The sequence below is a fragment of the Solanum lycopersicum genome, chromosome 9 (assembly GCF_036512215.1).
Source record: "Solanum lycopersicum chromosome 9, SLM_r2.1".
Taxonomy (NCBI): Eukaryota; Viridiplantae; Streptophyta; class Magnoliopsida; order Solanales; family Solanaceae; genus Solanum; species Solanum lycopersicum.
In genome coordinates, this window is record NC_090808.1 from 7027821 (window position 1) to 7043227 (window position 15407).

The 15407-nt window shown below is 35.4% G+C and overlaps 1 protein-coding gene across 1 annotated transcript; it reads left to right on the plus strand.

Annotated features, from left to right (window-relative positions):
• The first annotated feature begins 8077 nt into the window (after positions 1-8077).
• On the plus strand, positions 8078-8497 carry LOC138338279 (uncharacterized). Its single transcript, XM_069289074.1, has 2 exons — positions 8078-8129; positions 8226-8497. The coding sequence occupies exons 1-2, from the start codon at positions 8078-8080 to the stop codon at positions 8495-8497; spliced, it is 324 nt and encodes a 107-aa protein (XP_069145175.1).
• Positions 8498-15407: the final 6910 nt, after the last annotated feature.

Below are 15407 nucleotides of genomic sequence, written 5' to 3' on the forward strand. Positions count from 1 at the left end.
GTCGTTTCTTTTTTTGTCAACATGCTAGTTTTTACTCACTCTATGCTCTTTATTTCTTATTGTTATGGGGTTTGTTCCATTCCTTTGTCAAGAAGCTATATGTGTTGTATCGTTCATCAGAAATAGTGCTCTAATGACTTGAGTTTTAATCTTCTGATATTTACTTTTTTTCCTTTTTTTTGCAGCATGTGAACCCCTCCGAGTTCGCTGAAAGCTCTCACCTTCCCTTGAATTTTTAAGAGAGGGTCTCAAAGATTCATATTTTCTCCATATCGAGTCATTCCCACCCATAAAATCCGACAAATAAATCTTGGAGTCAAAAGCCGAAGCGAGTGGATGATTTGAAGAAGTTGGATTAAAGGAGGCTCACTTTATATATTCATTCCTTATTGTATTTTGTTATCTTTGGGCCTAAGCCCTTGTCGTCTTTCTTTTGCAATTAATATTAAATTGTATGTTTAGTTTACGACAGGTACAAAGTGAAATTGGTCTAAGGCCCAACACTAATAGGATTGAAATACCGGTCTAGGCGGACAGATAACCCGAATTTAGACCCAACTCCCCGCAAGACGCCACTATATTTCAACTTTTTAAACTATATCAATCCCCTGTTAATAGACTTAAAAATGACTTAAATAAATTCCGCGAGTTAAATAATTCACTTAGAATATAGGTTAGTAACAGAGATTAAGCAATTTTTTCAATCAAATTAAAGGTAGACAACTTTTAGCCAAAGTAAAGTTAGTTGTCGGATATTCACGAGTCAGTGAATATTTTAGGTGTCGTAAAGCTTCCTAAAATATAAATAGAAATCCACCGATCCCCTTTAAAATTTTCAAAACGATTTTTCTGTTTAAGCATTTTGAAAACATAGTTTTCTTGATTTTTCTTTATAAATAAAGTGGCAACTCTAAAAAGTTGAAAACTTTACAAAAAATATTATTTTCCTTTTCTGTAATAAAACAGAAATGGCGACTCCACTGGAGACTCGGAGGATTCTAACCTTAAAACTAATTCTATTTGGCTACGTGATATAATTGCTTACTTGTTTTCCTTGTCTTATTATTGAAACTGATGCATTTTAATGGCATCGATTCCGTCAATCGGCAATGGTTTGCATTAGGACAATGGAAGCTACGTCGCTTACAAAAATATTATTTTCCTTTTCTGTAATAAAACAATATTTTTGTTTTATAACTAACGTATATTATTTAATAATATTTCATTTAATTTACTTTTCAATTATACTCATTGGCAGGAGGACAAGTTTAACAAACGTATCCAGAGTGCTTTCAAGCATGTATGCATTTTCAAAATTCAACTAGATATTTGGATCAAATACTACATAATTAATTTTTTCTTATAAAATAAAATATCTATAATTATAAAAACTATATAAGTAACTTAGCTACAATATTTGTTTTGACAGCTTTGAAAGATGTTTAATTACTAATTCAACTATTGTATCAACGTAATGACATTTTTTTATTTAAATAAGTAATTCATTTATATTGAAGTCAATTGTTGTTATACATAATAATTTTTATTTGTAGGCATACAGTTCATGCGCGACACACTTACGCTAAACTAGTCAATCAAATGTGAACATATTTACTAGCAAGAAAGATTTCCCACAAAAAAAAGCTAAAAAATATCACTAACCTCTAAAGGAAAAAATTCAAATCTATTAAACATCTAATTAAGACGGTGTTTGGATTGACTTAAAAGTTGGTCAAACCTATTTTAAAGTATATTTTTTACTTCAGAAAGTAATTGAAATATATAAAAATAATATAAAATAAGTCAAAACTGACTTAAAATAAGTTGGGGAGTGTTTGATCATATAAGAACCGACATAGAATTATCTTAAGATCACTTAAAATAAGTCAAAAACAAAAAGTAGGTCTCCCCCTACTATTTATTTTTGACTTAAAAGTCATTTCAATTTGTCTTTATATAATATGATTAGCCACTCTATTCTTCTATAATTTCATGGTAAGAGAGACAAATATAAGGAATAGACTTCTCTATTAAGTAATTATTTAGGACTAATTTTTAACTATTGTGAGAAAGATGAATGATGCAGGTGCAAGGGGTAAATATGTAGCATGTAAGTACCAAAGAAAACGATGTCAGGAGAATTGTCCGTTAGCTCCGTTTTTTTCTACCCAATAAATTTGAAGATTTCAAATATGTTAATCGACTTTACAAAGTAAACACTATCATAGAGATGCTTAATTCTGTTGCTGACAATGAGAAAAAGGCAAAAATGGTTGAAATCCTAATTTTAGAGGCTAAGATTAGATCTGAAAATCCTATGTACGGGAGCATTGCCATTCAAAATAAATTGAGTTCACAAATTGAAGAAACTATGAAGGAGATTGATTTAGTGAAGAAAACAACCGCTTATTTCAAAGAATTGCATAAAAGAGCATTCTGCCCAAGGTAAATTTTTCTTTAATTTCCATTTAATTTTCTATTTATATACATATATCTTAATGACTTTCTCCTATTTTATTTAAAGTTTACTGTAAAACTTTTTGACTTACCAATTGAGATCTTTTGATTTTATATATATGAAGTAGCTAACAAAACATGAATGAATGATATGTATTATAACTTTTCATTGTTATGATTTAGTATCAACATCTCATTCATACGAGTACTTTTCTATATACAAAATTTAGTATTTAAAGAATTTTACTAACAAAATACTACCAGATTTAGAAATCTGGGCCAAAGCCTTGGTCAAGCACCATAATTATGTACCCATACCATTCATAGTTTGTCCTTTTTTCTTGCATAAGTTTCATAGTAGGTTTTCAATAATAACTTTCTTGTATACCTCTTGGAAGTTCACACCTCCAACGGATTTGGGGAAACATAACATTTCCAAAGAAATCAATACTTTTTAGGGGCATCAACATATTAAGTTCATAAAAACCTTCTGCACAACGATCCAATGAATTGTACGATCTTTTTAGGTTGTAAGAAAACTTGTGACTAGAATATTTATATGGCAAATAAGATACTTTTGCTAACTGAAAATCTAGTGTTCTAACCTAAAATTCTTTTCAACTCAATTTAAAAATTAGGGAAGACTAAAAAATGAGTAAAATCTTTCTCTCGGATAATGATATAAAAAAATAACCCTAATAACATACTACACTATACAACTAACTATTAATATTCGAAGAAAGTTAAGTTCAAATTAAGTTTTGTTTGAGCAAATAGGTTTATAGGCATTCTTTATCTCTATTTTCACCATAGAACCATTTTTACATGCCCTTCCTATTTTTGATATCATTATTGATAGCTGTTCTTGTAACAAAGTTGTATGATATATTTGCACCTGTTATTGAAATCATCACATGTGACAATCTTGTCGTGATCATCTTTTATATGATATTCTTTTTTATATAAACACTTCTTTAAAAAGGTACCTACTTATCCTCTATGAAACATTTTTTGTTAACCTACTATGCAATGCAACAATCAGCAAAATGCTTACCACTTAACACATTTCAAATCATGTATAAGTTTATGTATTTTTTTTATACATAACATAATTAAATTAGATATGTCATGTAGAAAAATCTATTTTCTATGATAAATAATTAATTAGTTTATTGCATAATTATTACATTTTTTGCAGGAAAATGAAGAAACCTCTACAAGTGCCACACAAAGCTTTCAAGGGCATAAGTCTGACTTAACTTTGGAAAAAACTACGAGCATTCCTGAGAATCTTGCCAATCAAGATGTGGAAAAAAATAGGTCATGTCGTATTATAATTGTTTATATATTTAATTAAATTACTTTTAAGGCGATTTTTGATAATTATTCTTGAAGGAAACTCTATATCAATCCATATGAACCCTTTTTTTAAAAAGATTTTAAGATCACCTTTCAAGTAAGTTAAAACTCTATGAAATTTATACTATCAATTTTACCTATAAATATTGTGTGCAATGTCTAACATGCGTATATATATATATATATATATATATATATATATATATATATATATATTATAACGACCTGTTTAGTCGTTTTGAGCAGGTAGAATTACTTTTGTTAATAACTAACAATGTCGACGGATCACACGACGGACCGTCATGGTCACGACGGACAGTCAAGGGTCTTCGTGCCAAAACACTTAAACTTTGGAATTTGGGTACGGGGAATCAACTCTCTGAACTTCGCGACGGAAAAGCAGCAAGGGCCGTTGTAGGCACGACGGACCGTCACAGAGCTCTTTAATGAATTCGACTCTCAGAACTCTGTGACGACCCTGCAGGACGGACCGTCACAAGCACGACGGGCCGTCACGAGCTGCGTAACCTTGACTGGGTCGGATTTCTGCTAAAGTTTTAAAGGGGTGTTTTGGACTATTTATGTGAAACTGCATGAAATTAGTGGGTAAGTTTAATAACTTATTTACTTGGGGGTTAAAGGAGATAACCTTGAAATAAATAGTGGGTTACTTTTATCACATTTGATACTTAATTATATGACAATTAGGGTAAAAGAAAATGAGTTGGAATAAGGAAAAATAGAAAGAACAGAGAGAAGAGGGGAGAACGAACGAGAGAGGGAGAAGTGAAGAGGAAAGCAAAGGCATTGAGAAGTAGCTTGTTTGATCATAAATTCTTCGGTGGAGGTAGGTTATGGTTTATGCTATTTCACAGTAAACTCTAAGTAGCGATTGATATGTATTGGGTGGTATTGTAAAGTCTTCTATATGGTTAATTGTGTTGTTGCATGTTGTGATTATGTAAATGGTGATGGATTATAATGATGATACTGTGGAATCTTAAAAACCTTAAATCCACTCTATTAATGATGATGCCTTGATATAAAAAAAGGCTTGATGAACTAAAAGAATGAGGTTAATGGATCGGGTGTCACGAACCTACACGTAGTATTAGGGGATCGGGTGTCACGAACCGACACGTAGAATTAAGGGATCCGTTGTCACGAACCGACATGTAGTATTAGGGGATCGGGTGTCACGAATCGACACGTAGAATTAGGGGATCGAGTGTCACGAACCGACACGTAGTATTAGGGGATCGGGTGTCACGAACCGACACGTAGTATTAGGGGATCGGAGTGTCACGTTCCGACACAAGAGGAATAAAGGGATTGAATCTGGAATTATGTAATTGTAATTAAGTTCAAAGAACCTATCTCCCAAATTAGTATGGTGTGGAGGCTTGATTCCTCATGGGTGCGTTTGGTGTTGTTATCAATGATTTTTGTACTTGTTGTCATCACCTGTTAAGTATTATGGTTGATTTTATGCTATTATTTGATATATATTGTTCTCTATTTTGAGTTGGTCAATGATACCTACTCAGTACGAGTTCCTTGTACTGACCCCTACTTGTATGTTTCTTTTTGTTATTTGTGGAGTGCAGCAAACGAGCCATCAACTTCGACTCATCCGCAACTCTAGCCAGTCTCCAGCAGATCAGAATTCAAGGTGAGCTACTGTTCCTAGCTCTTGCTGGATTCTCTCCTTCACGTCTTGATGTCTTGAAGTTCGGACATGGACATTCCATTACTTATTTTAGTTCTTGAATATTCATAGACTTAGAAATTTGAGGATAGATGTTTTTGGTGCGATGACTTCCAGATTTTGGGGAATGATAAGTATGGAGTTTTAGAAGTTATTTAATCAATTTTAGTTAATGAGTTTTAAGTCTTCCGCATTATATTCTGTTTATTATGGTTGAAATGTTGGGGTTAGATTTGTTTGGTTCGCTCACATAGGAGGGTAAGTGTGGGTGCCACTTGCGGCCCAGTTTGGGTCATGACAAACTTGGTATCAGAGCATTAGGTTCATTATTCTCATTACACAAGAACGAGTCTAGTAAAGTCTTGAGGAACAGTAGGGGGACGCTTTTACTTTTCTTTGAGAGGCTAAAGGACTTTAGGAAAATTTCATTCTTTCTTTCTTTCGTGCTATTACTTGGATCCAATTGGTATCTAGGTGATACAAATTTGTATCTGACATCCTCACTCTATTTCGCAGATAGCTAGAACTAGAGCAACAACTGTGCCAACACCAACACCGGCAAGACAGGGTGCGTCTGAGCCAGCCACTAGGGCTGTAGCTCGAAAAGAAGCAGTGGCAAGAGGCCGTGGTAGAGGTCGCGGGAGGACGTCCTCTAGAGGTAGAGGACAAAAACCTGGTCGAGCTAGTACTAGGGCGGTGACTCCTCCACCGACTGAGGAGCACTTTAGAATTGTGTTGGAAGTGTCGAGGGAGAAAAAGCTTTATGCCAAATTCTCCAAGTGTGAGTTTTGACTAGATTCAGTGTCCTTCTTGGGGCACGTAGTTTCTAAGGATGGAGCGATGGTGGATCCTTCTAACATCGAAGCAGTGAAGATTTGGGTAAGACCCACTAATGTTACATAGATAAGGAGCTTTGTTGGCATAGCTAGCTACTACCGTCGATTTGTCAAGGGATTTTCTTTGGTTGCTTCCCAACCGACAAATTTGACTAAGCAGAGTGTTCCATTCGTATGGTCGGACGAATGTGAAGAAAGCTTTCAGAAACTCAAGACCCTGTTGACTACTGCACCGATTCTTACCCTGCCAGTGGAAGGTAAGAATTTCATTATTTATTGTGATGCATCCTACTCTGGGTTGGGTGCAGTGTAAATGCAGGAGAAGAATGTAATTGCTTATGCTTCGAGGCAACTAAAGGTGTATGAACGTAACTATCTGACCCACGATTTGGAATTGGATGCAGTAGTGTTTGTATTAAAGCAATGGAGACATTCTCTATATGGGGTTAAGTGTGAAGTCTATACAGATCATCGCAGTTTACAGTATGTCTTTATTCAGAAAGATTTGAATTTGAGACAGAGGAGGTGGATGGAACTACTGAAGGACTATGACATTACTATCTTGTACCACCCAGGAAACGCTAATGTTGCGGTAGATGTTTTAAGAAGAAAGGCAGGGAGCATGGGGAGTCTAGCTCACTTGCAGGTTTCTAGATGTCCATTGGCTAGAGAGGTTTAGACTCTGGCTAATGACTTTATGAGGCTGGAAGTACTAGAGAAGGGAGGAATCTTGGCCTGTGTGTAGGCAAGATCTTCCTTTCTTGACAAGATTAAGGGAAAGCAGTTTACTGAAGAGAAACTGATCCGGATTCGGGATATGGTATTGCGGGGAGAGGCTAAAGAAACAAAAATTGATGAGGAAAGCGTTTTGAGAATTAAGGAAAGGGTATGTGTGCCCCGCATCAATGATTTGATTCACACTATCCTTACAGAGGCTTATAGTTCAAGGTATTCTATACATCCTGGTGCAACCAAAATGTATCGTGATCTAAAGCAACATTTTTGGTGGAGTAGGTTGAAGCGTCACATTGTTGAGTGTGTTGCTCAATGCCCGAATTGTCAGCAGGTAAAGTATGAGCACCAGAGGCCTGGGGGGAAACTTCAGAGAATACCCATTCCTTAATGGAAGTGGGAGAGAATTGCAATGGACTTCGTGGTTGGTCTTCCAAAGACATTGGGTAAGTATGACTCCATTTGGGTAATTGTTGACAGATTAACTAAGTCTGCTCACTTCATTCCGGTCAAGGTAACTTACAATGCAAAGAAGTTAGCCAAACTTTACATCTCAGAAATTGTTCGATTGCATGGAGTTCCACTTTCCATCATATCAGATAGGGGTACGCAATTCACTTATAAATTTTGGAGACCATTGCATGCTGAATTAGGTACTAGGTTGGATCTTAGTACCACATTTCACCCTCAGACCGATGGTCAGTCTGAGCGAACGATTCAAGTGTTGGAAGATATGCTTCGTGCATGTGTGATAGAGTTTGGTGGTCATTGGGATAACTTCTTACCCTTAGCGGAGTTTTCATACAATAATAGCTATCACTCGAGTATTGATATGGCCCCATTCGAGGCATTGTATGAGAGAAGATGTAGGTCTCCCATTGGGAGGTTTGATGCATTTGAGGTTAGACCTTGGGGTACTGACCTTCTGAGAGAATCGTTACATAAAGTCAAATGCATTCAGGAAAAGCTTCTAGCCGCTTAGAACATGCAGAAAGAATATGCAGATCGAAAGGTTAAGGACTTGGATTTTATGGAGGGTGAGCAAGTCTTGCTGAAGATTTCACCCATGAAAGGGGTGATGCGGTTTGGTAAGTGAGGTAAGCTTAGTCCAAGGTATATTGGTCCATTTGAAGTTCTGAAGCGCGTGGGGGAGGTGGCGTATGAATTAGCATTGCCTCCACGATTGTCAGGAGTGCACCCGGTATTTCATGTGTCTATGCCGAAAAGATACCATGTAGATGGGAACTACATTATTCGTTGGGATTCAGTTCTTCTTGATGAGAATTTGTCTTATGAGAAAGAGCCTGTTGCCATTTTAGATAGAGATGTCCGCAAGTTGAGATCAAGGGAGATTGCATCCGTCAAGGTTCAAAGGAAGAATCGACCGGTTGAAGAGTCCACTTAAGAGAAGGAGGCTGATATGCAAGAAAGATATCCACACCTTTTTACAGATTCAGGTACTCTTTCTCGCCCTTGTTTTTCTTCTTGTGATCGTTCGAGGACGAACGATGGGTAAATTGGTATCTATTGTAACGACCTGTTTAGTCGTTTTAAGCAGGTAGAATTACTATTGTTAATAACTGACAGTGTCGACGGATCACACGACGGACCGTCATAATCACGACGGACCGTCAAGGGTCTTCGTGCCAAAACACTTAAACTCTGAAATTTGGGTACGGGGAATCAACTCTCTGAACTTCACGACAGAAGAGCAGCACGGGCCGTCGTAGGCATGAAGGACCGCCACAGAGCTCTTTAATGAATTTGACTCTCTGAACTCTGTGACGACACTGCAGGACAGACCGTCGCAAGCACGACGGGCCGTCACGAGCTGCGTAACCTTGAATGGGTCGGATTTCTGCTAAAGTTTTAAAGGTGTGTTTTGGATATTTATGTCAAACTGCATGAAATTAGTGGGTAAGTTTAATAACTTATTTACTTGGGGGTTAAAGGAGATAACCTTGAAATAAATAGTGGGTTACTTTTATCATCTTTGATACTTAATTATATGATAATTAGGGTAAAAGGAAAAGAGTTGGAATAAGGAAAAATAGAAAGAACAGAGAGAAGAGGGGAGAACGAACGAGAGAGGGAGAAGTGAAGAGGAAAGCAAAGGCATTGAGAAGTAGCTTGTTTGATCACGAATTCTTCGGTGGAGGTAGGTTATGATTTATGCTATTTCATAGTAAACTCTAAATAGCGATTGATATGTGTTGGGTGGTATTGTGAAGTCTTCTATATGCTTAATTGTGTTGTTGCTTGTTGTGATTATGTAAATGGTGATGGATTATAATAATGATACTGTGGAATCTTAAAAACCTCAAATCCACTCTATTAATGATGATGCCTTGATATAAAAGAAGGCTTGATGAACTAAAAGAATGAGGTTAAACGATCGGGTGTCACGAACCGACAGTAGTATTAGGGGATCGGGTGTCACGAACCGACACGTAGAATTAGGGGATCGGGTGTCACGAACCGATACATAGTATTAGGGGATCGGGTGTAACGAACCGACATGTAGAATAAAGGGATCAGGTGTCACGAACCGACACGTAGTATTAGAGGATAGGGTGTCACGAACCAACACGTAGTATTAGAGGATTGGAGTGTCACGTTCCGACACAAGAGGAATATAGGGATTGAATCTGGAATTATGTAAATGTAATTAAATTCAAAGAACCTATCTCCCAATGAGTATGGTGTGGAGGCTTGAGTCCTCATGGGTGCGTATTGTGTTGTTATCAATGATTCTTGTACTTGTTGTCATCACTTCTTAAGTATTATGGTTGATTTTATGCTATTATTTGATATATATTGTTCTCTATTTTGAGTTGGCCGATGATACCTACTCAGTACGTGTTCCTTCTACTGACCCCTACTTGTATGTTTCTTTTTGTTATTTGTGGAGTGCAGCAAACATGCCATCAACTTCGACTCTTCCGCAACTCTAGCAAGTCTCCAGCAGATCAGAATTCAGGGTGAGCTACTGTTCCTAGCTCGTGCTGGATTCTCTCCTTCACTTCTTGATGTCTTGAAGTTCGGACATGGAAATTGCTTTACTTATTTTAGTCTTGAATATTCTTAGACTTAGAAATTTTAGGATAGATGTTCTTGGTGTTATGACTTCCAGATTTTGGGGAATGATAAGTATGGAGTTTTAGAAGTTATTTAATCGATTTTCGTTAACGAGTTTTAAGTCTTCCGCATTATATTCTGTTTATTATGGTTGAAATGTTGGGGTTAGATTTGTTTGGTTCGCTCACATAGGAAGGTAAGTGTGGGTGCCACTCGCGGCCCAGTTTGGGTCGTGACATACATATATACACACACACACACACACATATCTTTATGAGTTTCTCCTATTTTATTTGAAGTTTACTGCCAAACTATTGGACTTACCAATTGAGATCTTTTGATTTTATATATATGAATTAGTTGTCAAAACATGAACGAATGATATGTATTCTAACTTTTCATTGTTATGATTTAGTATGAACATCTCATTCATACATGTACTTTTCTATGAATAAAATTTAGTATTTAAAGAATTTTACTAACAAAAACTAGCAGATTTAGACATCGGGGCCAAAGCTTTGGTAAAGCACCGTAAAAACAACAATACATTATCTATCATAATTAAGGATATACATTAAGGTCGTGTAATCTCGGGGTCTGGCTAGTGTAGGTTGAGATGATCCTCTGTAATAACAATCTACCCATACCATTCACAAATTTGTCCTTTTTTCTTGTATAAGTTTCATAGTAGGTTATCAAGTACGACTTTGTTGTGTACCTCGATAAAGTTCACACTCCAATGAATTTGGGGCATCATAACGTTTTCCAAGCAATCAACAAGTTTTTAGGGGCATTAACATATTCAGTTTATAAAAACCTTTTGCAAATAGATCAAATGACTTGTATGATCTACTTAGGACGTGCAAAGACTTGTAACTAGAATATTTGCATGGAAAACATGATATGTTTGTCTAACTGAGTTCTGCCAGTATAAGATAAAAATCTAGTGGTCCAACTTATAATTCTTCTCAACACGTCTTATAAAGTGATCAATTACAGAATATGACACATGACTTTCTCTTTGACTTACCAATTGAGATCTTTTGATATTATATTTATCAATTAGTTGTCAAAGCATGAATGAAAGATACGTATCTCACTTTTCATTGTTATGATTTTATATCGTTCATACAAGTGCTATTTATAAATAAGATATAATATTTAAAGAACTTTACAGACAAAAAACTAGCAGATTTGGACAGTTGGCCCCAAGTCTTGCTCAAGCACCTTAAACACAACTAATACATTATCGATCATATTTAAGGATATACATTAAGGTCATGTAATCTCCTAGTTTTACTAGTTTAGGTCGATGTTATCCTCCATAATAATTATGTACCAATACCATCCACCATTTATCCTTTTTCTCTTGCATAAGTTTCCTAATAGTTTTCAAGAACCACTTTCTTGTATACCTCAAGGAAATTCACACCACCAAGTGATTTGGGGAAACATAACTTTTCTAAAGCAATCAATACTTTTTAGGGGCATCAACATATTCATTTCATAAAAACCTTTTGCAGGTAGATCCAATGAATTGTAAGATCTTCTTAGGCCATGTGGAAACATGTGACTTGAATATTTCTATGGCAAATAAGATAATTTTGCCTAACTGAGCTATGCAAGCATGAAATACAAATCTAGTGGTCCAACTTAAAATTCTTCAAAACACATTTCATAAATTTGGGAAGACTAAAAAATGAGTAAAATCTTTCTCACGGATCATGATTGAATAAATAACCCTAATAACGCATTACACTATCCAACTAACTATTAATACTTGTAGAAACTTAAGTTCACATTAGATTTAATTTGAGCAAATAGGGTTATAGGCTTTCTTTATATCTATTTTCGCAGTAGAACCTTTTTTGACATGCCCATCCTATTTTTGATATCATTATTGATAGCTCTTCTTTATTACAAAGTTGTATGATATATTAGTACCTATTGTTGAAACCATCACATATGACAATCTTGTTGTGCTAATTTTTTATATGATATTTTATTTTATATAAGTACTCCTTTAAAAAAATACCTACTTATCCTCTATGAAACATTTTTTGTTAACCTACAATACAATGCAACAATCAGCAAAATGCATACACACTTAACACATACCAAATCATGTATAAGTTTATGCATTTTTTTATACATAACAAAATTAAATTAGATATTTTACGTAGAAAATCTATTTTCTATGAAAAATAATTAGTTAGTTGATTGCACAATTATTTCATTTTGTGCAGGAAAATGAAGAAACCTCTACAAGTGGCACACAAAGCTTTCAAGGGCACAAGTCTGACTCGACTTTGGAAAAAGCAACGAGCATTACTGAGAATCTTGCCAAACAAGATGTGGAAAAAATAGGTCATGTCGTATTATAAATGTTTATATTTTAATCAAATTACTTTTAAGGCAATTTTTGTTAATTGTTCTTGAAGGAAAGTCTATATTAATCCGTATGAACTTTTTTTTTTAATTTTAATTTCATCTTTAAAGTAAGGTAAAACGCTAAGAAATATACTATCAATTTTGCCTATAAACATTGTGTGCAACGTCTAACATGCGTTTTTATTTCTATATGTTGTAGGATTCATTTCAATGACAATGACGGGACCTAGGAAGCACTGGAATTTGCAATGAAGTGGAGATGAAGCTCATAATTTCTATAGATTATGATTTTAAGAAAACTGATTTTTATGACGCAAAAGATATCTTATAAAATTTATTGACGCTCATGTCCTAGTTTTGAAATAAGAGGGAACATAAAAAGTGAGAGAATATTTCAACATTACAATCTCGTCGTGTTTTTGTTTAAATAGTTTCTGCTCACGTTTCTGTTGCCAATCTGTGTTAAGAAAATCATAAATTACTGGTTGTAATAAATCATTCAGAAAAACGAAGTCACTGAGATTTTTAGAACCAGTAAATAAGATGAACAGAAATTTATTTGTAAAAAAAAACTTAATCTGTAAAACTTACCAAAATCTTGAATACTCTTTTTGATAATTTTGGAAGAAAATCAAGTCCACTGAATTCACAGTGTCCCCTTAAGGAAATTATTCTCCTCTAGTATCCGAGGTTTGATTTGGAATATAACCTCCTAGGGTAAAATGATCTTAATCAGTAGAGTATAGAGTTAATCAATCCACAGCAGGAAAGTACCCGAAGAAAAATGTGTTTTTTTAAGAAGAAGGAAGATCAGAAAATTCGTTAGTCAATATTCTGAAGACTGAATGGTATTTATAGGCAAGAACTGACACAACCATTAAAGAAAGGTTGCAAACTTTCAAATGGTATTGACTGTTCCTGAAAGTAGCAACCTTTCAGAACAGTGGCGAGAATTTTTTAAATATAACGGAATTTAAAAAGGGTCACGCGCGCGGATCCGAGTCGGGTCGGGTTAACTAAAAAGTTGAAAATATTTCGGTTAATTTGTGTTATCAACCGATTAATTGAAAATAATTTTTGGCCATTTATTAATTAAATAAATAAATAAAATAAATTTGTCCAAAAAATTATCTCTCGATCGATCATTTGCCAAAGCCGAAGCCAAAGTGGAAGCCGAAGCGAGTGAGTGACGATGACGGCGCGAGGGGGGTCCCTCTTTCCAACCCTTTTAATAATTAATAGGAGTGCTTATTTATTTAAACTCTCCTATTTTCATTTCCATTACCGATGAGGGACTATTGCCTTTTTTTTGTTAAAGCATTAGAGGACTTTTCAAGTTCCCAACCTTTCAAGTTCTAAACTTTTCAAATTCCTCTCCTTCCCTCTATTTCCCATCAATTCTTGCTACATACCCAACAATCCCTCACATTGATGGGGAATAGTTATAACATAGGAATGCACGGACAATTGTGTACTTTACTAGCAAGGACTAATTGCATCTGGATAAGTAGGTTTCCCCTTGAACATTCCGTAGTAAACATATGTCGGATATACTGGATCAATCGGTAGATGTGATATCTTTGAACCGTCGAACTTTGGTGTATAACTCGACAACCATATGTCACACAATTAACCCTTTACTGTTTATGATTCTTACGTTGTGTTCGTTTCAGCCATGAACACCTCCTTGTTTCATGAGTGTATAGAGAATAGGCTTTTGACATAAAATTCTCTTTGAAATGGCTTCCACTTCACAGTCACATAGGTGATTTCTAACCGTGTCATCTTGTAGATACACTATTTGGTCAAATCTACCAAACTTTGCAAATCATTAAAAACTTTAAGCATTATTACCTCATTAACAAGCCTTAAAGTTTTAAACTTTTCCTGAACATTGTCTTCATCATGAGAATGGATTGAGTTAATTGACAATGTCGAACCGTCAGCCACAACTTTGTTTTTCTCCTTGAATCTAGCTCTTGGGATCTCCAGTCCGCTAGATAGAGTTACTGTCATGCTGACTTGTCCTAAGCCGTAAACCCATTCCCTTAGATGATCTTTCAACTGCCTCTCTCACTAGGCCTTTCGTTAGTGGATCTGACACATTATCGCTTGACTTTACATAGTCAATTGTGAAAATTCCACTAGAGAGCAGTTGTCTTATGGTGTTATGTCTACGTCGGATATGACGAGACTTCCCGTTGTACATACCGCTCCCTGCCCTACCTATTGCTGCTTGACTATCGTAATGTATGCAAATTGGTCCAACAGGTTTGGGCCAGAATGGAATATCCTCTGGGAAATTCCGGAGCCATTCCGCTTCTTCACATGCCTTATCCAAAGCAATGAATTCAGATTCCATTGTGGAGCAAGCAATACATGTCTGTTTGGAAGATTTCCAAGAGACAGCTCCTCCACCAAGTATGAATACATAACCACTCGTGGATTTTACATCATTTGACCCGGTGATCCAATTTGCATCACTATATCCTTCTATCACAGCAGGATATTTATTATAAATGCAAAGCATAATGTTGCGTCCATTTTAAATAATCCAACACATGTTTCATAGCCATCCAGTGAGTTTGATTCGCATTACTAGTGTACCGACTCAGTTTACTAATAGCACATGCTATATCTGGTCGCGTGCAATTCATAATATACATCAAACTTCCCAACACTCTTGCATATTCCAATTAAGAGTCACTTTAACCTTCATTCTTTTTAAATGTACAACTTAAATCAATTGGAGTTTTGACTACATTGAAATTCAAGTAATTGAACTTATCCAATACTTTTTCAATATAATGAGATTGAGATAATGCTAGTCCGTGGGGAGTTTTGAT